A 24,411-nucleotide genomic window follows, 5' to 3' on the forward strand; every position below is an offset into this window, starting at 1 on the left:
AGGCAGTAAGTCCACCACGCTAGCACAGTAAGGATTGGTGGACTCCACAAACCTTTGAGAACATTATGTAGAACTCTCAGGCATGCAGGTTTCCTCACGATGTTTTCCTTCAACGTTGAACCAAGAGATATTTAATAGTTAGAAACGCACATAACTTAGAAAAGAGAGAGGTGCTTGTTGGGATTCGAACTCGGCCCCCCGAAAGTTAAATCGAGCTCCCACTGCGCTATCACAGCTTCAGCCATTTAACCAATATACTGAACCTATAAACTTAAAATTTGTGGTCTGAATGAATGAATAAATGGATACACTTTTATTGTACACCACATAAGCACATAGAAAAATTATAAATAAAAATTTGCTGCCTTATCGCTACATAGCGACCTCTTCCAGGCAACCAAAGGCGTTAAACACAGCTCAAGAAGAGAAGTAGACGGTGCATATAAATAAACATATATATTACCATTAAACTTTTGGTAGTTATATAGATGACATCTAGTCCCAAAGTAAGCGTAGCTTGTGTTATGGGTACTAAGATAACTGATGAATATTTTTTATGAATAATATAGGTACATAAATACTTATAATATATAGATAAACTTACTTATTTTTTATATGTATGGTTTTCTACACAAGTACGTACTTAGCATAATTCGGGCTATCTTTTTAATCTATTAAAAAAAGGCAGATAGGTTTAGCCTCCTATGGCATTCTAACTTATAACTAGACGGCCGATTGGCGCAGTGGGCAGCGAACCTGCTTTCTGAATCCAAGACCGTGGGTACGATTCCCGCAACTGGAAAATGTTTGTGTGATCAGCATGAATGTTTTTCAGCGTCTGGATGTTTATCTGTTATATTAAAAGTATTTATGTGAATTAATCATAAAAATATTCATCAGTCATCTTAGTACCCATAGCATAAGCTACGCTTACTTTGGGACTAGATGCCGATGCGTGTATTGTCGTAGTATATTTATTTATTTATTTATAACTACCACGCATTTATATGCACCGCCTAACTCTCTTCTTGAGCTGTGTTAAACGCCTTTGGTTGCCTGATTATTCATAAAAATATTCATCAGTCATCTTAGTACCCATAACAAAAGCTTACGCTTTGGGGATAGATGGCGCGGACAATGTCGTAGTAGGTACCTATATTTATTTATTTGTTTATTTATTGATTTGGTTCCGTTGCTTAAAAACCCGGACTGAAGGCTTAACCTGCTCAAAGCACTGGGGTGGACTAAGCCCAGTAAGAATGCAATAACAGAAATTGCAAGATCTAAAAAAATCGGCCAACCCGGGAATCGAACCCGCGCGTAAACCCGCATGATATGTAGTTGATTTTGCTAAGCACTAGACCAATAGGGCAGTTTGATAAATAAAACCTTCTTTGGCCTGTTTGCTTGTTTTTTTTTTAAATTACTATTGTAGCCAAGCTTAGCCTAGGTAAATGCGGTCTTGGCTAATTATATTATTTTGCTGTGAGACTTCTAAAACTATCAAAATCACTTTATTTCCTTTTTTCTCTCTAAATTGTATTTTTCTTTTTATTATGTTATTACTAATTTACATACACACAATTACGGTATATTTAACACACCTTATATACAATCGTGGTGTTAAAATAGAGCACCTTAGTTATGGGTTTTAGCAGAAAGAAGTGATAACTGTCGAATTGAAAAAATAATAACACGCCAATCGGTCTACCTATCTAGTTATCCATAAGACACTTTAATAACCATCGAATTCAGAGAATCTCCTTTCTATAAGTCGGTAAAAGAAATACTAAAGCCTTGTTAAAGATTACCTGATGTGTGTGATGTCCTGTGAGATTTTAATGTTCTTTGATACTGTTAAAGACTAATAATCCTTATAAGGTAGGTAGGTAGGTACCTAAATTATCCTCGCCTAACTGTAAAGGTTTACACACCAAGATGGCAGGTGCAGAATTATTCCCAACTCACTTGACAGTTATTGTTTATACATATACCTACTAATTAACCAAATATATTTATTAATTAGTATAGTCCATGTGTTCTTCTGATAGGTCAATATTATTAGTGTACAGTTTTGTCATTTAGCACCTAATTAAATTTGAGGTGAAACAGTAAATAACTTCGATTAAATTTCACGTTAATAATGTTAGTAGGATTTAGGCTATGAGAGAAGGAATCAGTCTGTGAAGCTACACCCTGCCTGCAGTAGGTACGAACAACAAAGTTGCGAGTTGACTTGCAAGCCAGCGGAAGTGAGGATGTCGCTGGCCGTGCGGCGCGCGGGCTCAGGCGGAGGGCGGGCAGCGCGCGGGCGTGCTCGCGTGCCGGGCGGGCAGCGTGCGCGGGCGCCGCGGGATCGATGCGGGCGCGGGCAGGCCGGGGCGGGCCGTGGGCAGGGCGCAGCGGCCATTCGCTTGCGGCACGCCCCGCCCCCGGGCCCGCCCGCGCGCCCCGCCGAGCGCGCCTCGAACACCGCGCTCAGTGTTTCGCGAGTCGTCGCCCGCGGTGCATGCGTCGCGTGCTTCATACTCTACGCGTTACGTTGCAGATGCGAGTTCGCCGCCGCTAGAAGCATGCCGGCCGAGGAGGAACCCGCGGCGATGGACGGCCGGGAAGCCGCCGACGGCTCGCCCCAGCAGTTCTGCCTGCGCTGGAACAACTACCAGGCCAATCTGGCCAACTGCTTCGACCAGCTGCTGCAGACCGAGTCCTTCGTGGACGTGACGCTCGCCTGCGAGGGCCGCAGCCTGAAGGCGCATAAGGTCGTGCTCTCCGCGTGCAGCCCCTACTTCCAGACGCTCTTCATGGAGAACCCGTGTAGGCATCCGATCATAATAATGCGCGACATCAAGTACTGCGACCTGAAGGCGGTGGTGGATTTCATGTACCGTGGAGAGATAAACGTGTCGCAGGACCAGATCGCGGCGCTGCTCAAGGTCGCTGAGACGCTGAAGATAAGGGGTTTGACGGACGTGAGCGGAGACCACGCGGTGCTGCGCGCTGGAGGCATGGAGGCCCGCGCCGCCAAGAGGCCCGGCAGCCGCGAGGCCGAGTCCCCAGGTGGCGCCAGCGCCGGCGGCGTGACAGGCTTGGGCGGAGGCAAGGCCCGCCGCCGCTCGGGGGATGGTTCCAGCCCGCGCACGTCGCCCGCCGACCTGCTGCACGCGCCGCCCGACCCCGCGGCGCCCGCGCTGCACGCCGACGACGTGGACATCCGCCCCGGCATCGCCGAGATGATCCGCGAGGAGGAACGGGTAAGTCGCGCCCCCGCCCCGCACGCCCGCACTTGCACCTTTCGCTTTTCCCGCCGTCCTCCCCCGTTTCGCAAACTTTTGCAATTAGTGTACTTTTACTTTTTGATGTTTTGTATCGAAGCTATACACCGCGCCGTGGAAAAAAGGTGCATAAATCGTCGCGCTCGAAATGTTTATGGGACTGCAACGGTGATCTAAGAAATATAATTTATCCCGCACCTGAGCCTTCATGTTTCTAAATTAAATTTAACATTAAATTTTAAAATGTTATAATTTGAAATTTAGGCGAACACACGAACGTGCGTAAAATTGCTTAAAAATCTGTCCATCAGCAGATTAATAAAAAAAAACTTATTATCACGGGACACCCGGGCAGAAAAGAAACTTTAACTTAATAAACGAAATATTTAGTGAAACAAAATAAAATAAATACATTTTTTCTTGCCATTTTAATGAATATATTAGAATCAAATAAAATAAAAACTAAATATGCAGTGTCATAAGGGCATAATGAGTGTCATGCCTTTTACCGTGACGGCACGCGGGCGATCTTACTGCCAAGACGACACAGATTCGATTAAAAATTACCAATAGTACTTACTTAAAATTTAAACAACTACAAAATTTTATATATAATTTTTTTCTTACGATTTCATCAAAGTTTATAAATTTAGTGACTTTTCCTATACAAATTTAATTTTTTTATTGTAAATTGATAACGAAAAACCTACATATCTAACCTGAGAGAAATTAAAAAAATATATACTTATACCAAAACGTGCAATAACATTATTCTATCTATTAACTTTGAAAATGTATAATTACGACTTTACTTCATACCTTTATAAAACGATCGGCATTTATGTTTGGCAACAAATAAACTAATTTCGACTTTATGTAAGTGGTGTAAGACTGAGATCGCTTTGCGAGGATCAAGAAGCTCAGCTGTTTGGTGAGATAGGTCCGTCACATTGTCTCACCCTTTGCCGCGCCTTAAGGCATACACCAGACGTGCGATTTTGTTTCAAGCCGATAATAAAACAAAGCTTTTAATAATAAAGGCGAGCTTACTTATACCAGATTTATAGAATTAATTAAAATAAATAATTAAACAGTTTTGCCAGCACTTAATTTATTGTAGTGATTATTAATTAATCAACACAGTAGATCTTTTCAGAAAAGATTTCACGCGTTATCTTTAATGGCGTGCATTCCATGTTTGATCAGGACCAAAACTATTAAACGCACTACGCATTTTACATTGATTAAAACAACAAAATATTTTTTGTATAAAAATTAATATTAAAGTTAAAAAACAAATGTTTAAAAAAACCTGATAGTTAAAAAAACAAATGTTTATTTGTACTTACTTAATGTTTTTACAATATATCGTAATAACATCATTGTTTATTGTTAAGAATAAATAAATAAATAAAAGCAGGCGTAGACAATATGAATTTATATATCAAAGTAACTATAAATATATTTATCTATATATTTAATTAAATAGTAAAATGTTTTATTTTAAATAGTTTTTCCAAATTATATAAAGCGTTATTAAATAATTAATAGCGAACTTAAATGAATTAACGGTAAAAAATTATAGAGGTTGGTAGATAAGGTACTATCTACTTTCTAAACTAAATTTTTCCTAAAGGCAATTGCGCGTTTTTATTAAAGCAATATAAATATACTTTTAAATTATAAATTAACTCAAATAAATGACATAAATGAATTAACTGTACTTATCTACTTATAAAATGAAAGAAAGAACATTCAAGAAAGCAATTCAATCAATTCAAAATTTAAGCGAAATTTTTGTTATAATTTATTTTTAAAAATATTAAATTTGGTTTCTTACAATGTATAGATATTAATTAAAATAAATAATGCGCCATTACGTTTAAGTTACGCGGAAAAACGCCATAAAAAGACAGATAGTAATAAATATTAATTCGTATAAGAGACAACGAGATCTTTATTTAAAGACAAAATAAATATTATTACAAAAGCATTGCCAGAATACAATTTAAATGAAAAGTTTTAAAAAACGATAATTCTTTAAACCAATTATCAATACCTAATTCAAACGTTAAAATAGACTTCTCTTTCAATAAATAATCTGACTTGACGAGCAGCTTTGTCATTTATTTATCAAAGTAAATTTACATCATTGATTGTGGCCTTTTTACAATTAAAATAACCCAAAATAATTGATACGTGCTCTCTCTCCGCAATTAAATGTAACTTACTAAGGGTGAACGAAAAACGTTTGGAAGCCTGAACGCCTGAGAGTTCTTCCTCATGATATCGTATACGTGTGTGTACAAACCCGCACTTTGCACGCGTGGTGGATTACGGTCTAAATCAACTCTTCTGAGAGGAGACTGTGTCCGAGATGGCGATCTTTCCCCAAAATAAATTATTCACAAATATAAATGCGGTACATAATCGAGCGGCATTAAAACGGAAGTTAAAAACTATTCACTTATCTAGGAACCTTTTTCCTTATCATTACTTCGTCCAATGAATGAACACGCAGCTTTCATTGCAGAAGTACCGACGTAAAATAGAAAAAAGCGTAACGCCTACGAATACACGCATACCATATTTATTAATGTACAAAAGTAATAGATAACTTAATTATTTAAACAAATTGTTAATTATATATGCCAATTAGTGACATATTAATAATATGGCACTTGACGGTTCGTTAACCGAGTGCCCCGCTTAATTGAAGATTGACTAGAAAACAGACACGTAGATGCCTTCAAATGAATTAATTTGAAGCGTCTATCTGTTTATTTTAAATAATACTTTGAACGATCATTTTGATCAGCCTATTAATGCCCTATTATAGGCACAGGTCTCTTCACTTATAGGACAGACAGAATTAGGGATTAGAAAAGCATAAGGACCTTATTATTCTTGGTACGATCTGGGAATCGAACCCACGACCTCATAGGCGAACATGTTGGCCACTAGACCAACGAGGCAGTTGGCTGATACATTATTTATATTTCAATCTTAACTGCGCATGTAATATATTTTGGTTTTTAGTCGATGTCTACACCTCTATAAATAAGGAAGATATTTATTATTGGAACAATGTATCTACTGTCACCATTGAGTTCATGAAAACTTTTTCTATGATAATACTCAAAATTTAAAATTCAAAATTCATTTATGTCAAGTAGGCCCAATATAAGCACTTTTGAAACTTCAAGATTGTCCGTTTGTAGTGACTCTACCACCGGTTCGGAAGGCAGATTCTACCGAGAAGAAGCCGGCAAGAAACTCAGCAGTTGCTCTTTTCTAACATCAACAATTTACATTTTACATTTTAACATTCATTTTTCTATCTTGTGAGAGCTGAAAGCGGAGCCGGATGCTTCCAAGCAACCTTGTCATTAAGAAATTCATCAATTTTATAGTAACCTCGCTGTAATAAATGTGTTTTAACAGATTCCTTAAACTTATGCATTGGCAGGTCCAAAATCACCTACTGATGCGTAGTTTGATGAACAGATTTAATATTGTAATACTTATAGTGATTTTTATGACAGCTAGCTCACCTAGAGAAGTAGTACCGCTATGTTTATTTTTACCGCCAAGCAGTATTTCTGAAGGGCGTGGTTGCTGGTGTAATTACAGGGACATGAGTCTTAACAAACACGACTCAGGTCGCTGGTAACATGACGGCACTTTGTAGGATGCCATCCGTGAACGTTTTGCTTTCTTGATAGATTACCGTTTTTTACCTTCAGTTACTGGTCCTATAAGTGGGTGGACCTGGGTTCGATTCCCGGCATGGACCATTTGGTAGTTCATACTTTATAAATTTTTCCTTTCTGATCTCATCGTCATCATCATAACTTAAATCGAATGACGTCCACTGCTGGACACAGGGCTTCGGAGTTCTAAAATCCACGGTAACGGGCCGTTTATTTCCAGCGGCTGCCAGCGACTCGTCTGATGTCCACTAACCTGCGCAGGGTCGCCATTCCAGCACCTTTGAACCCCAACGTTTATCGGTTCTCAGACCTATGTGCCCCGCCTATTGCAAATTCAGCTTTGCGACTCACTGAGCTATGCCGGTGACTCTAGTTCTTCTACGGATCTCCTCATATCTCCTTCACGTAGAGATACTCTCAAAATAGCTCTCTCCATCGCCCGCTAAGTGACCATGAGTTTTTCTGGTCTGTTAGGTCCTACTAACAAAGACATGCCGCCACTCTGTAATGCTAACAGGTAAGCCCGCTGTCATCTTAGACATCACTTACGATTAGGTGAGATTGCAGTCAAGGGTTAACGTGTATATATAAAAAAAACAACGCGGGCATCCGTACACTCGCAGATCGATACATGCTCGAGCTAACTCACTTATGAGTTGGTACATTACTTATCAAGTACACGCTACACCTGTAAGTTAGTGCTTTCATTAATAGAGAATCGGGGCTGTTTAACTTTGTCTGTTCTCGCGCATTAGGAATTCAGTTCAGTCAAGGACGCAGACGTCGGACGGGCAACCACCGCTGTGTAAATATTGTCTCGTGAAAAAGGTCCCTTACATTCTTCACAACGTTGCAGGTGCAGCAATAATTTCCAACTGACTTCTTACGTTATTAATTAGTGACCGACCACGGCTTTACGCTCACAATTCCATTCGTTTATTACAATGATAATTTAAGCTATAATCCGGTACTGCAAATTTTGAGCTATTGCAGATTATAGTAATGGAACTGAAATGTTCAGTGAATGTATATCGTGAACTTTGCGTTGTTTTTTGTTATCAAGTATCTAACAAACTTTTATGATTACCCCTTTCGTTTTAAACTACAAAGATTCTAAAGGCTTGGCTCTTAATAAGTACCTATGTCAATACAAAAAAAAACATCGACTTTATCCACTTAAAAATAAGTATGTTTGTAACCACTGTTCTAGCTATTTGGTAGAAAACATTTTTTTTTAAAGTTCGCACAATCGAGGAATGTCATCCCTTGTGACCTATAATCGAAAATTATATGTTTTAGAGAACTAACTATACTTTTATAATAATACTAGCTGTTGCCCGCGACTTCGTTTGCGTTTGATTTTGTTTTTCGATGTGGCATTCAATTTCGTTGTATTTAAAAAAAAAAATTAAGTATTAAGTATCGCTAAGCCTCAAATGAGGGGTTTGCTGTTTTCCGCTGAGGAGTTCTGTCCTCTAACTCAAACTAAATACATCAGATCTACAAAAAGTTTAAGCAAAATTAAACACATATTTGAACCTCTATAGTAAGTACAAAAATAATTATTTAAAACGGTTATAATTTGTTAGAGTTATGGTGTAAAATCGTCAAACACTTTCATCCCCTCCCCCAAAGGAGCCGAGCTTAATGTCGGGATAAAAAGTATCCTATATTACTTCTAACACTTCCAAGAATATGTGTGCAAAGTTTTATGAGGATCGGTTAAGTAGTTTTTGCGTGAAAGGGTAACAAACAAAGCTACATTTGCAAACGCGATTGCTGTATCGGCTTTATCGGATCTCTTATAACTATCTTTGCTGTGGTAGTAGAGTCTTATAAGCGGTGATAGCTTACAGGGTAAGGGTCCAGCTTACCTTTCGGGGGACACCAGTTCGATCCGCGGCACGCACCTCTACCTTTTCGGAGTTATGTGCGTTTTGATTCAAGCAATTAAAATATCGCTTACTATAACCGTAAAGTAAAAAATCACGAGGAAGCCTTGCGTTGGATATAGTCACTCCGAGACAAAATATTAGTCTTTATAAACCAAGAATAGATACAAATAATCGACTTAGTAATAATGAAGTCGGATTAGTGGCTTCGACACTTCGTCCGCGTAGTGTGCAAAAGCTAAAGCTTTGTGGGCGTTGGATATCGAGCTTTTATAACATGATTCAGGCAGTTTTCGATCTGTCAAGGTTATAGCGCACGGGTTAAAAGGTAAATTGAGGAGTACATTAGACGTTTGTAACTGCCGTAACTGTCCTGGATTCGAATCCCGGTCGGGCTTAAATATATAAGGTGCTGTGTATTTACTATTACGTCAAAAATCCCGGCGTTAGGAAGTTGGTTGTCAGCTCCCGTGCCTCGTAGAAGCCGTCGGTCCCGGTTATTATCATTCAATCGTGGTAATAGTCGTTAAAGCCCACTAACCCGCATTGGAGCAGCGTGGTGGGTCTATGCTCTAAATCTGTCTCTCCTGTAAGACACGTGGCCTGTGCCCAGCAGTGGGACAAAAAGCTGTAGACGAAGCGGCTACATTTTTAATTGCAAGATTAAATGAAATTGTTAAAACAGTGGAAACCGTTGACCTTTGGTTAAATGTACAACTTAAAAGTTTGGACGACCTCTTTTGCTGTGAGCGCTGTGGTTTTATAAGTGGGAGGTTCCGTTTGAATCCAAGCAGGTACAACATGGGAATTTATAATTACTAAACGTAGAGGCCTAGAGCCATGGCTAATACCTTAAAGACGAAGAAGCGATTTAGCGATTTAATGAAAGATGTGCAAAGAAACTGATTAGGAGTATGGGCTAAATACAACTGTCGTTCTGACAGGTTGGCCCGCGTCTAACTTAGACTGCACCTCACTATCACTTATCTGGGCTAGTTTGTAGTTGATTAAAAGCAATAAAAAAGTATGTCTTGCCTACTCATTAGAATCTCCGCACTGCACCGGTGCAGTGGTAGAGTCACAAAAGATAAACTTGAATTTTAAAAACAACCTGTAACATGGTACTCGAAGTAAAGAATATTTGTTTTCAAGGAGACCTGTGTCCTGTAGGTTACTGATATGTGACTAGCGTATGCCCGCTGTGTGCTACTGTGCTAGAAAAGGGTATAGCGGTGATAGCCCAGTAAGTAGGACTTAGACTTCACTTCCGGGCAGTCGAGTTCGAATCCCAGCACTCACCTCTAATTTTTGTAAGTTATGTGCATTTTAAGCATTAAAATATCACTTCATCAGGTCATCTGCAAACCTGAGAGTTCTCCATAATGTTCTCAAAGGTGTGTGAAGTCCACCGCACTGGGTCAGCGCGGTGCCCTACGGCCTTAACCCCTTTTCATTGTGGGAGGAGACCCGTGCTCTGTAGTGGGCCGGTAATATGATGATGATGACTATTCCAAAACTTAACTTGATCGATTGTTTTAGTTGTCTAAGTCATATCTTGGCATTAAGTATTGCCTTTTAAATGAAACCGGTTTGTGGCGAATCGATTTGATGGTTTCAAAGTCTAAAACTGACAAAAAAAAATGTTTTACATACTTATATGTTTATACTTAGATTCGGCGTCATTAATGAAGCATTTTCCGAGCATTGCTCTAGCGGTTTTTAGGTAGCAACATTTCACATTTCGAGTGCATTATATTATGTACATACTATCAGTGTTTCACCCATTGTTCTTCAATGTACCTAAGAGTAATTTAGTATTTGCGAAGTAAAACTGGGTCTTCGTAACAAAAGGATATTGTTCCGCCACAATTAGCATTGCAATAATCATAGATAAGTGAATGTTTGTGCTATTGAGTTAAAAATTAACAGCAGCGTTTGGAAAAATTGTTAACTGTTAACAATCGCGTTTGAAGTTTTATTATTATAACTCCCCTTTGTTGTCGAGCGTATTGCAACTGGATTGTTGGAATTTCGTGTGTGGCTTGTTTAGATGATTCTGGTATTTGGAGTTTTTAATTTACGGTACGGTACGGAGTGGGAATTCATATCAGTCTGAGCCATACCGAAGCGTGGTCGGGTTAAGCTAGTAAAATATGTAACTTATAGCGAACCGTTGCTTTAAAAACTTGTTAATAGGTATTCTTTTTTATTCCTTTACGCGTTAGCCCTTAAAAGCAATGTCGTCGAATTTAAGTGACAATGCAGTATAAGATGGTAACGGGCTAACCTGTTATGAGTTACATTATACTTACCCATACTCAGTGGCGTGCACAGAGTTTTTCACCAGGGAAGGTAAGCAGAAAGAAGACGGAAAATAAAAAAAAAACTTACTCATACACGAGCTATAGGAACAATGTTGGGAAGGCAGTGCTTTTGTGTTTATGAAGTGGACACTGCCCATACTACACGACGTTATACAGGAACGCTAAGTCGCTTAGCGACACGTCTTTGTTGGTAGAGTGGTAGGTGACCAGCCACGGCCAAAGCCTCCAACCAGGTCGGATCAGAGTAAATTCAGGAATTACAAAATGTTCAAGGAACTTTGAAGTGAATTTCGCATGGATCTTTTGATTTTCTGGGTTAAAAAGTATGCTACTTATGTCCAACAATAAGACAACTACTCGTAATTTTCGTAAAACATTAGTTTCTATTTTAAATTAGAAGTTAATTGAATACAAATTTAAAATTCAAATTCAAATAGGTTTTTTTCCTGTAGACCTTATCACAGGCACTAATGAAGCGTTCATAGATTTAACATGTTAACACTAATGTTAGGTGATGGTGATAACTGCATTTGTTACTTGAAACTAAAGCTAGGAGGGTTCCAAACGCGCCCTAGTCTAAGAAGAGCCCACAACAAACTTAGCCAGGGTTTTTTATAAGTTAGAACAATTCATACCCAAGCTTTTTTATCATACATACCTTAATATAATAATATGATTATTCTATAAACTTATTGAGAGGCATCTTACGGAATTCATCTGGTAATGAATTTAAACGGACGTGCATATTCTTCGATATACCTACCTACTGCGACATTCTTTGTAAATAATGAATAAGATAGAAGTTGGGAGTAAAAAATCCGCGCCTGTTTCGTACCCGAAACTCAGTTAGAATATCTAATAGGCTTTAGAAAGAGCGGCAATTAATGTTTCATTCGCTTTGCATGTAGAAGTAGTGGAGTGACTTTTAAAAGTTTGAAACGGCTGTTACCCTGACTATGAGAATGTCGGTTGTCTGCCTTTTAAGAATAATTAGAATAGAAAATTGCGATACAAATTGTATATTACCACCATCAGCAACCTATGAATGGCCGACAGTATACTGATATTCTGTGTACAGGAACCTTTACCATCTAACTATGATAAAGGTTCCTGTACATATCGCAGAAAGGTATTAAGAACTTAGATTTCCAAACTGCTTTAATGCAGCTCCCATTATAGGACTTTTCTGTCACAATTTACCTACTTAGTACCAGCGCTGATTTCGGTTCGGTTTTGTCCTACCACGTATCCGGATATTACTACTAATAAATGTTAATAATAAACGGTAATAGCCTAGTGAGATCGACTTCACTATCGGGGGATCGAGTTCGAATCGCAGCTCACACCTCTAACTTTTCTAAGTGACGTGCGTTTTAAGCAATCAAAATATCACTTGCTTCATTGTCATTTTGTCATTGTCATTTTTTTTTTTTGACGGCCGATTGGCGCAGTTTGCAGCGACCCTGCTTTCTGAGTCCAAGGCCGTGGGTTCGATTCCCACAACTGGAAAATGTTTGTGTGATGAGCATGAATGTTTTTCAGTGTCTGGGTGTTTATATATATATTTTAAAGTATTTATGTATATTATTCATAAAAATATTCATCAGTCATCTTAGTACCCATAACACAAGCTACGCTTACTTTGGGGCTAGGTGGTATATGTGTATTGTCGTAGTATATTTATTTATTTTATTTTTTTATTTTATTTCCCATTAGCCATCAATTGAGTTATTATTATTACGTATCAGATTAAATGCTTCAACTGGTGTTCTTTAGGAACTCTCGGAGTAAGTAGCATACGTGCCCGAGCGTGTATTAAAACATATACACAGCCATAAAAATATTAAAATAAACAATACTTCATTAGTAAAGCTTTATAACCGTGAAAGAACACGTGCGACGCGCATTTCAATTAACGTGCGTAATTAAAAAAGTAAGAAAAAAATATAGTATTAGGCCGGTGATTAATTCGCGATAAGGCTATTTATTATAGTATGTACGATTAATTCTGACGTCTCCTTGATTAGACTGATTAGTGGATAGGTAGTGTAGCGGCCTCCACATTACAGAACTAGATGGCGCCACAAAAAACTTGCATCGCGCTAGCGAAGTGTTCACTAAGAATGCCTATATATACAACTTCCAAAAATGAATGTTCGGACCTCGGCCCCGAGCACGATCACGGGTGATCGTGATCGGGGCACAGAGGAAGATCTTCCTATTGTTTCGGTAGAGCGTATCACCATAGCTCCCGTACAGGTAGCAATAATGTCGAAATACTAGCGGCCCCTCGCGACCTTGTCCGCGTTAAGGCAACCTTAATGGATAGACATTTGCTGAAGCCGACTTTTCTAGAAGTTTTAAAGGGGAAAAAAATTGTCATACATTATTTTATCGAAACTTTTTAAGCAGCGCACGCAGCGGAAGCTCTCAAAAAGAAAAAAAAAACTTTGATTTGAAACATTCTTCATTGGTGCTATCCTCCTTTTGGTCTTAGCGAATGATATATAGCCCATCTAAATAAATGGGCTATCCAGCAATGAATTTTTTTTTTCAAATCGGACCTTGAGTTCCAAAAATCATCGAGTTCAAATAAACACACCAACAAACAAACTTTTCAGCTTTATATATTAGTAGACGATAACTGCCTTTAACTAGCGCTAATTTAAACACACAATCACTGAAAAATATTCATGTTAATCACACCAACATTTTAAAGTTGTTGGAATCGAACCCACGGTATTTGACTCAGAAAGCAGGGTCGCTGCCCACTGCACCAGTGGGCCATCAATCAATCAATCAAGCAATGTCACCTGGTGGTAAATAAGTCTATAGCGATACAGACAACCTTGAAGAGGCAACCTTGTCTATTCTTTTGTACATGCGGTTATTACCCACTCGAAAAACTGAACTAGTAGGATTCGATCAAGCATGACTCTGGCATGAAGAGCGTTTTGACAAGTACCGCGCGTTGGCGCAATTATGAAATACCTTTTTATCAGTCTTCAAGAATTACCTTTTTTTTATAAACTTCCTCATGGGTGTCACATAAAAAGGGCTTTTTTTTAACAGAGAACTTGCACCCACTAAAAACTCTGTGTGTCCCTGGACAGACCTATAAGTGAGAGTACGGCATTCACTTGCGTATTCACCGCACTCTCGCCAAGGTTTTGACCTTGAGGCAGGCGCACGCTACACGGCACGCCGCCGTCTCAGGCCTGTCAATAGTTTAGCTACCTGTCACTATATGTCTCCCAACTGTCTGAGGGTGCGTCAAGCTGTCCTCATCCCCTCCACCTTAGTGTAGTAGCCCTGGCAATCGGTTGAGGCGGTTGATAGACGTCTGGGTAGTGTACAACGGGTTCCCCGGACGTCTACTAAAGCCAACGAGAGGGACATGGCGTGGTGGTTTTTAGTTTGTGAATACGAGTCCCACATAACCTCTGTCCTGCCCAAAAGGACAGGGGTCTTTAAAAGTCGGTAAAGCTTTTTTTTCCAACACGACAAAAAAAAGGCCTGTTAATATTCGGGTGACAATCTGCCCACATGACCTTGGCTTGCCTAGTAGAATAATGTACACAATATTGAAAGTCAGAAGTTTTTTAATTTTTTTGTTTATTACATTTTATGTCTAAAAATGTTACACTTAATTGTAAATTAAATAAAAATAATTTTGAAGTAGTTACAATGGAAAAATATTCATTTTGACATTGTTGTAAAATGTTTTTGGTAACCTATTATATATATTTATATATATAGGAACAATTAGATGTATTTAATAAGATTTTTTCAGGAATAAGAATGGCTATTACATTTTTATTCCTGAAAATGTTACACTAAATTGTAAATTAAATAAAAATATTTACGAATAAAAATACTTTTGAAGTAGTTACAATGGAAAATTATTCATTTTAACATTGTCGTAAAATGTTTTTATTTACCTATTATATATATATTTATATATATATATATATATATAGGAACAATTATCTGTATTTAATAAGATGGATTGAATAATACATCGTATGGCATTTAATGAAATTTATTTTCTAATAGCGATAGTTAGACGCATTCGCATGCAGCGGTGGATTTTTTATCGGTTTAGAAACCTATATTTTATTCTCACGCAAAGTCTAATGTTTGTATAAAAAATGATTAATAGCAACATTGTAGTCTTCGTTGAGGCATGACAGTGAAATAATCTAATACATTATAACTACACTTCTAGGTTTATTTAGGTTACATATATGCTGGTCGGCACTTAAAGTCGGTGTTGTTTTTTCAACAACAAAACCGATCCTAATTCTGAATACACTTATCAGCTTCTTCAGTGTCAGTATTTACTGCACGGGCCTTCTCTCTCCAGGGTAGGTTTGTAGAGCTTAGACCCACCACGCTGCTTTGATGGTGGTCAGCACAACATAATGCAACTTCATCATCGACATTACTTCAACCAATGGACGTCCACTGATGGACATAGGTCTTTTGTAGGGAGTTCCACAATCCACGGTCCTCGCCTGATGTCATCTTTCCACCTCGTTGGGGGCCGACCTACGCTTCGTTTACCGTTGCGTGGTCTTCCGGCCAGCACTTATACAAATTAGTGAACTATTATCATCAGGTGTTAGTGATATGCTTAACGTGCTCTATAAAGATAAATGCATTAAAACCTCCAATGTGATATGCACTTCGCATATGCATTAAAGCACTGAATGCCTTTTTTTTTTAATTGTATGGGATTTTCAATTTACTATCACCATCCACGTAAAAAAAACTACCATTATGGTTATAAGACTCAGAAATCCTTATAAAAGGTTTTATCCGGATAATGCTGATCGGCATTACCGTGTGCTACAATGTTCCGTTGCGGCGTCTAGCTTTTAATTGATACCCAATTGCTGTACCGATTAATGCTGAACAAAACTGAACCTTTTTCTCGTATGCTCATTTGCACATACCTATTCGATTTCCACGGCCCCCTCGGCAATGTGTATTGCATGCCTCCTTATAAAGCCACGGTAGGAATCCTGTGCACTGGACTATGTAATAACTTTTTATAATATATTTTACTTACTCTTTTTTTATGATGCGAGCAAACAGTTGGTTTTATTGCCCCATTGTTACTTAACACACAAAAATGGATGGAGTTATTTTTTTAAATTCTAGCCCCGCTAAATTGGACTAACTACTTTTCGTGTAATATGCCTTCTTGAATAAACAAATAAACCTAAAGGCTCACTAGTGACTCACTGGCTAGCGATAAAAAAAAGATCAAAAATTTTGTTTGTATTCAATTAAAGTTGAAATTCTTCCCCCAACTCCTTCCTTAATCCCAACTTATATCTGTGCCACAATTCATTAAGATGGTGCCCATAGGTAACTAATATACAAACATACACTTCGCATTTGTAATATAAGTATGGATTTACCTCTTTCGAGCGTTATAAGACTAGTGATAAAAAAATAATCGATCATCAATTTTTTTTTGTAATATCCATTGAAATTCTTTATTTTCTCGGGATTAATCTCAACTTATATCTGTACCACAGTTCTTTAAGATTGGTTACCATATGTAACTAATATACAGACATACACTTCGCATTTGTAATATAAGTATGGATACGTAATCGAGCGTAAGACAAAAGCTAAGCTATATGATCAAATATAAAGCCTAGCTAGCCGGTTGTTCTTTTTGTTATCACCATCTTACATTGTCATTTGAAAATATTTAAGAAGCCAGGTTGACAGACAGACTGACAATTAGAGCAATCGTTCACACCCAAGCTTTGTTATCGTTTACATAATCCTTTATACTATAAAACACGTCTTGAAAATTCGTACTGGGGGGTACCTACTGAATATTATTCTAAATGAGTTAGTAATACAATAGCTCTACCTACATTCGTTCATTGTGATAACGTTAATTATTTTCGTTGCGCTGTGATTCACAGTTTTTCTGAATAAGCTAGTGTGCGGTGAGCTAAGCGCGAATGACGTCATTTTCATATAAATTCTAATTGATAGAAGTATTTTGGCGAGTCCTATGACTCGGAAAGTATATGTAGGCAAGTAATCTTTGAGATATATTCAGTGAGATGTTATGAGGTCAACAGTCCTTCTGTCCCGCAGCGTCTTGTTTATTAAAATTAGTAGAAAATAATCCAAAAAGATTATTTTTGGTACCTACTCTGTTTATCTACTCTAAATAGAGTATAGTTTTTACGACGCGGTGGGTCAGAGTGTAACTAACCACCGAAGCAAGCCAGACCAGATACAATCAGAAATAATGAATTTCCGACGTACGCATTCCGGAAATCGAACCGAGGACAACAAACCTAAAACCACAGCGCTCACCGCTGCACCAGGGAGGATATTCAATCCCCTGTGTCGTGACACGCAATTTTGTTAGTAGATTTTACGAACAAAAATAGTAAAACACCTGTTGCCAACCTTTAAGGGGTTAAATCGGGGTTTTACATTTTGAATGTTAGTAACTGAACCCGGCCGCGGTTCGCTGTAGCTTATTCGGATATACGAAATGATATAGGAACTCTGTGGAAGTGCAGCTTTGTGTTAAAAATTCAAGTCAATCCATCGACTACTTTTGGCTGTTCGCGGTCGCTTATATACGGCAGCTATTTGATATATTCGCGGTTTTTCGCGATATAGAAACTCAGTGGAGGTGCAGCATTGTGTTAAAAATTCAAGTCAATCCATCGACTACTTTTCGTGGTTCGCGGTCGCTAATATACGGCAGCTATATGATATATTCTCGGTTTTTCTAGCTGTGCACAGTTAGGTAAATTTGTGCTAACATTTATTTTGCCCACCGCGTCGTTTCGTCTGCCAGTTGCCCTACTCTGAAGGGTCTTAGCGTGATCAAATCAAAATTTCTTTATTTCCTAAACGTGGTACAGTCACCACGACTGTAAGTTCTTATTAATATGATCACATTTTGCCATCGGAATATGGCGTGCAAATAATTTGCAATAATTATATATATTAATAATATTTATTACAAAGTCAAAGTCAAAAATATCTTTATTCAAGTATAGGTGGCACTTTTGATACATTAAATGAGAATCACACGGTAGTAAGATTTTGGCGATAACCATAATCGTAATCTTCAAACTAAACCTACGAGGGTTCCAAACGCGTCCTGGTCTAAGAAGAAGCCCACAACAAACTTAGCCGGGTGTTTTTTTTTTTTTGTTATCACCATCTCAGAATGTCATTTTAAATTATTAGAAGAGCAACCTGGTTAAAGCAATAATTAACACCCTAGCTTTTTTATCGTACGTTACGTAGTCCTTTATACTATGATAGGACTTTCCTATAAGCTTACATTTAATACAAACTTTGAACTCTTTAAGAGACATCTCCAAGATGTCAATGGAAAATATAATAGTAAATAGCCATGGTTATTGCTGCTTAGCGGCAGCAATAACCATTTACCATGGCAGTAGTACTGCCCCGGCCGAGCTATATCATTTATAGGTCTACTATTACCAGTGGCGTGCACTTCATACATGCACAAAAGCACTGCATACCCTACATTTTTTGTGTAACTCATAAATGCGAAGGATTTTTCCATTTTATGGCACCTTCCTTCTTTATGCATACCGTGGTCAAACTACGCCACTGACTACTACAATGCATTGTTTTGATGATAAAAGCCCGACAAAGTCGCGGCACGTATGCATGAGAATAAATAAAATTAGTCCTGATTCGCAACTGAACAATTAGCGCGTCACTCGCAATAAATTGATATATTATTTTAAAAGCATGCTAATGAACAAACATAATTATATATTATACTTAATAATGAACATAATGAGGCAGGGCATGAGGAGATAATTCTGCGAGGGTATTGACGCTGCGAAAATTTTAACCAAATCAGTGAGAATTCGCAACTTCATTATTAAGAGTGTACCTTTGAAGCGCTGTATGAGAAGTACGGCTTTATATGCAATTTTTTTTTATAATTTTTAATATTTATTTATTTGCCAAATAGTGGGTACATAACAAGAACACATTTCATTAAACAGACCCTTCACATTGACTGTCACAGACATTGTGCAAATGTTTATAAAAATAAAAAATAAAATATAAATTACATTACAATTTAAAGAATAAAAATACAATAATCAGAAATAAGTAATAATGTCATTTTAAATTAATTAGGAAAATAATACAATTACAAATGTTGTTATACAGTTGGAAAAGTTAACTAAGTAGGTATATGGCTGTCACTAAGGTATTCTTTACACTATAATAGTTTTTTTTTGTTGAGAGTATCAAGAATTGCTCGCTTGAATTTTACTAGTGGTAGATTTTTGTGACAGTCCGGAAGTTTATTGTACAAAGTAATAACCATACAAAATGAATTGTTTGAGAAGACAGCCAACCTTTTTGCTGGTACCCAAAGTTTTCAATTATAAACTGAATTGACGCCCAAACAAATCAATGCTTCCTAGGGCATGCAAGGAACACGTCCTTACGAAGTACGGTGACCGTCAACCTGAGGCGTAGATGTAAAGTGGCGACGATGACGACCGAGTGGCGCATTGGGCAGCGACCCTGCTTTCTGAGTCCAAGGCCGTGGGTTAGATTCCCACAACTGGAGACTGTTTGTGTGAACATGAATGTTTTTCAGTGTCTGGGTGTTTATCTGTATATTATAAGTATTTATGTGTATTATATTCATAAAAAAATAATTATCAGCTATCTCAGTACCCATAACACAAGCTACGCTTACTTTGGGGCTAGATGGCGATGTGTGTATTGTCGTAGTATATTTATTTATTTTATTTATTTATTATTTAAAGTGTCTGTAATTACACCAAAAACCACGCCCCTCAGACCGGGACACAGTACAGCGACAATGCCGCTAAGCGGCATAAATAAACACGGTGGTAGTACTTTCCCGGACGAGCTCTGTCACAAAAACGACAACTATTAAATTAACTTTCTAGACATTGACATTTTGTTTATTGAAATCCAGTAAAAAGCTTTTCCTTTAGTATGTTATTATAATCCATCAGAATTGCTGCGATTCCGACAGGTCACGTTTAAACTAGCAGTCGATTTTACCTTCAGGTAGGTGAAGAGCCGGTTGTAGTTTTATGTCATTGATTAGTTAGGCGTAAATTTAAAAAAAAATTGAGCGTTACTATAATAAACCACAACTGGAAAAAGTTGATGTGATGAACATGAATATTTTTCAGTGTCTGGGTGTTTATATGTTACATATTATAAGTATTTATGTATATTATTCATAAAAATATTCATCAGTTATCTTAGTACCCATAACACAAGCTACGTGCTTACTTTGGTACTAGATGGCGGTGTGTGTATTGTCGTAGTATATTTATATATAAAAAATATAAAAAATTATAATTCCTTATTTTTAAATGCACCCATGACTGTGAAGCGTTCATTCATACTTTTCCAATTATTAGGTGATAAAAAAAATCAAGTTCAACTTTATAAACAATTTTCAAGCGTCAAGGCAATCTATTTGTAGTGACTCTATCATTGGTTCGAAAGGCAGATTCTACCAAGAAGAGCCGCTTAGGATTGCAGCAATATCAGCAGATTGCCCTTTTTTCAAATGATAATATAATTTAAATCTTACGCTACATACGTACGCTACAGATGCCAAGCGTACCCTAAGTGCTTTCTTCTGACGCTTAAAGCAGTATTATTTTAATATTTTTGACAATGTTGTTACAGAATTATAATCCTTGTTTAAGTGACTTTAAGGTTTCTCATGTAAACCTGTCATTTAATAGTAATACATTTTTAAGCGTCAGTGGGATGCCTTTAATAGGGTATAAGATTTGTTGATTATTGAAGTTTAATTAAAATCTGCATAGTCGTAAATAAAATACTTTTTATCTTTAGTAGGAGGAGGAGTAAAGTTATTGGGGAAAATTTAACGCGCCTAAAACAAATGGTACGTGGAATTCGTTGGCAGTCCTCTACTAAAAAATATACTAAAAAACTTGTCCACCGAAATTGCCACTAGCTTTCTAGCTATAACGTGGAGTCGCCATTTATGAATACTTGATGGGGTAATTAGTCGTAGGAGTTTCCGGCGATGATTTGTAGGTGTTTTACAAATCAGTCTGTCACTTTCAGCTGCAGACGGTTTTCACCGTTACTAATCAGTGTGACCATGCTTAGTAATAATGCCCAACAATGGGCACTACACGGAGCATAGACCCACCACGTTGCTCCTGACTTGCAGACTTGCAATCACAAGTGACAGTGAGTGAATTACAAGGTTAATTGGGTTAAAAAATGCTATACCTATATGTTATTACAGTCGTGGTAATAAAAAACTTATGACTATGTTCTCAATAACTTTTGTGATAAATAATAAAATACGTTGTGACAACCACAACATCAGCTGTATTTAGAGCAACACCCGGTGGTAGAGTCACTACAAACAGACTGACTTGACATCTAAAGTGCTTATAAACTAAGTCTACTAGAAATAATTAATGAATTTAGAATTTAAATTTTAACATAAAAACAATAAGGCCTTAATCAATATGAAAGCAATAAGGTCCTCGAAAGTAAAAAATAATTTTCAGTTACATATTACGAATGATATTAATCTCAAGATGATTTTAATTTAGATTACTTTTACATTAAACTGAAATATATATGTTCAAGTAAAACATGTACTACAGTTTCATAAATCGTTTGTTACCTACTTAAAATCATTTCTGTAAATCGACTTTTATACGCTTTGTATATTTGGTGTCCCAGAACCCCTCTTAAAAATCCCAATGACCGTTTACAATATTGCCTTAAGGGATAAGCTACATAGTCTACGGTGAAGGGTATTTATACCTACCATAAAAAGTTCTCGAACTCCTATAATGGAATATGTTATGCGTAGTAATTCTGATATTTATATATATATATATTTATTTATTTAGCAACGCACATCGTGAAGACATTACAGTTGCAGTTGCTATTAAAATAATGTATGAACGGGTAATAATTACAACAAATTAAATTAAATTTAAACATAAAAATAAGCTATATAACATTAAGAATAAAAAAAAAAAACAATAATAACAATAACCAAAAATTCTAATTCAAAATAATAATAAAAACAAAACATTCAAACATATAATTAATATCTTAGATTACCTACTCTCTAATATCAATATTGCTATTTTAATTTTCCTCACTAAACTTTATACCAACAATAATTAATATTTATTTGTGCGTGAAATTAAAAATATATTATGTTTAATGCGTATTACAGATTATACGATTACTGAGGATTTTAATTTAAATTTTACACTTTAATATTCAGGTAAAATGTAGCTACAATTATTATATTAATACACCAACTGAAAACTTCATTATTTGAATGGGCCTGTTACAGTCGCTGATGTATCGTTAAAATTATAGAATCTTCGGAATGCATGCGAGATGATGATATCTATATACTTAATCTTTTGCGTGAGGACTCTTAACGCGCTCTAAGAAGAAGCTCTTTAGAAACTTAGTCATCTTCAAATCAGTGTCAGGTAAAGTCAAAGTTGGATCAATCCAAGTTTTATTAGTTTTCTAGTTAACGCCTATAATTTACAGTAAATATTTGCTTTAATAGAATAATTAAGTCAAAAACTATAAGTTCATAAACAAAAGAGCAAATAGTATCTAACTATTTATCTTTACGTATTTGTTATTAGGTGAAAAATCTTTTATTTTTCCGTAAACTTACTTTTAACGTTGAACTTTTTTGAGTGGTCTTCCTTATAGTTTGTCTGGATATGCCCTGATATAAACTCTACGTCACTGTAAGCCTGTTTAATGCATTAGGGTATGATAGTGCACTATTATAATAATATTTATCCCCAGTGGTTGAAATGGAGGGGATGAATGAATAAAATAATAACAAGATTTTTTATTTTGATTAAGCCGGCTATGTAGATTTAAAACGTTCAAATACCGATTGACGTGTATAGAATACATTCACATTATGGAAAACAATGGAATAAACAATTTACATTTATATTATGATCCACTATAATCCACATGAAATAGATTTTTAGCACGAACGACTGTTTCACAGTTAGGTTACATTTTTTTAACCGACTGCCGAATAAAATGGAGGGTTTCAAATTGGTGCTTTGTTTTTTTAAATAATAAAAAACTTATGTCATGTTTTCGATACCTTTTTACATTTATAGTGATGATTGACTGTGACCCATTACCGGCCCCCTACAGAGTACGGGTCACACACGGGGGTTAAAGCCGTAGTCCATCACGCTGGCCCAGTGCGGATTGATGGACTTTACACGCCTTTGAAAACATTACAGAGAACTCCCAGGCATGCAGGTTTTCTAACACTGTTTTCCTTCACCGTTGAAGCAAGTGCTGTTTGAATTACTAAAGTGTACATAATTTAGAAAAGTTAGAGGTGCGTGCTGAGATTCAAACTCGGCCCCCCGAAAGTAACGACTAAGCATTTACCACTGGGCTATCACCGCTTCACAGATACAACAGACATGCTACCTAATGGTAAATTAAAAACCATCCCAAATATATGAATTACCACTTCGCAGGGCATCCAAGGAATACGTCCTTCAAAGTGCTGTCCTGTGTCAATCAACTTAAGGCATAGATAATAAGCTGGCACATGAGCCTGTCACTAAACCAACCAAGCCTTTTAGATCGGAACACAGCAATGCTACTTCGCGGCAGAAATAAGCACGACGTTAATACTCTCCCGGACCAGCTCTGCCACAAAAAGCTCTACTTCTACTAAAACTACTACTACTTTTTTCTACTGGGTTTTTAATAAATGTAAAAAAAAATGTGATTAACTTTATAAGTTATTTTCTCGACGCCTGGTCCCGGTAAGATATATTGAGGTCTCTTCGACCGAACAAAAGCGAACAATCAAACTTTGGTTTGCTCAAACTCAGGTTTTAACTGACACTGATTTGGAGGTTCTTCTTAGAGCAGGGCGCGTTAAGAGTCCTCACGCCGAAGAGTAAGTATATAGTGTCATGGGACGTAGAAATCGATTAGAGGTAAACTGCCAATCAGATTACTGGATCTTCAGTCTTAGACTGCATTTTAAATTCCCCGTATCGCAGAAAAATGCAAACGTGTCACAGAAAGGAACACAACTAAGCTAGGTTATAATTACAACGATTTTAATTTGAACTCG

At 37.1% G+C, this 24,411-nt stretch overlaps 1 protein-coding gene across 1 annotated transcript in view; it reads left to right on the forward strand.

Annotated features, from left to right (window-relative positions):
• LOC120636658 overlaps window positions 1-24,411 on the forward strand; it is a 533,873-nt gene that overhangs the window by 79,781 nt on the left and 429,681 nt on the right. Inside the window, exons 5-6 of the mRNA XM_039908219.1 lie at window positions 2,154-3,060; window positions 3,100-3,254. Coding sequence (XP_039764153.1) covers window positions 2,154-3,060; window positions 3,100-3,254 — 1,062 coding nt within the window. The remainder of the gene's footprint in view (window positions 1-2,153; window positions 3,061-3,099; window positions 3,255-24,411) is intronic.

The sequence above is a fragment of the Pararge aegeria genome, chromosome Z (assembly GCF_905163445.1).
Source record: "Pararge aegeria chromosome Z, ilParAegt1.1, whole genome shotgun sequence".
Classification (NCBI taxonomy): Eukaryota; Metazoa; Arthropoda; class Insecta; order Lepidoptera; family Nymphalidae; genus Pararge; species Pararge aegeria.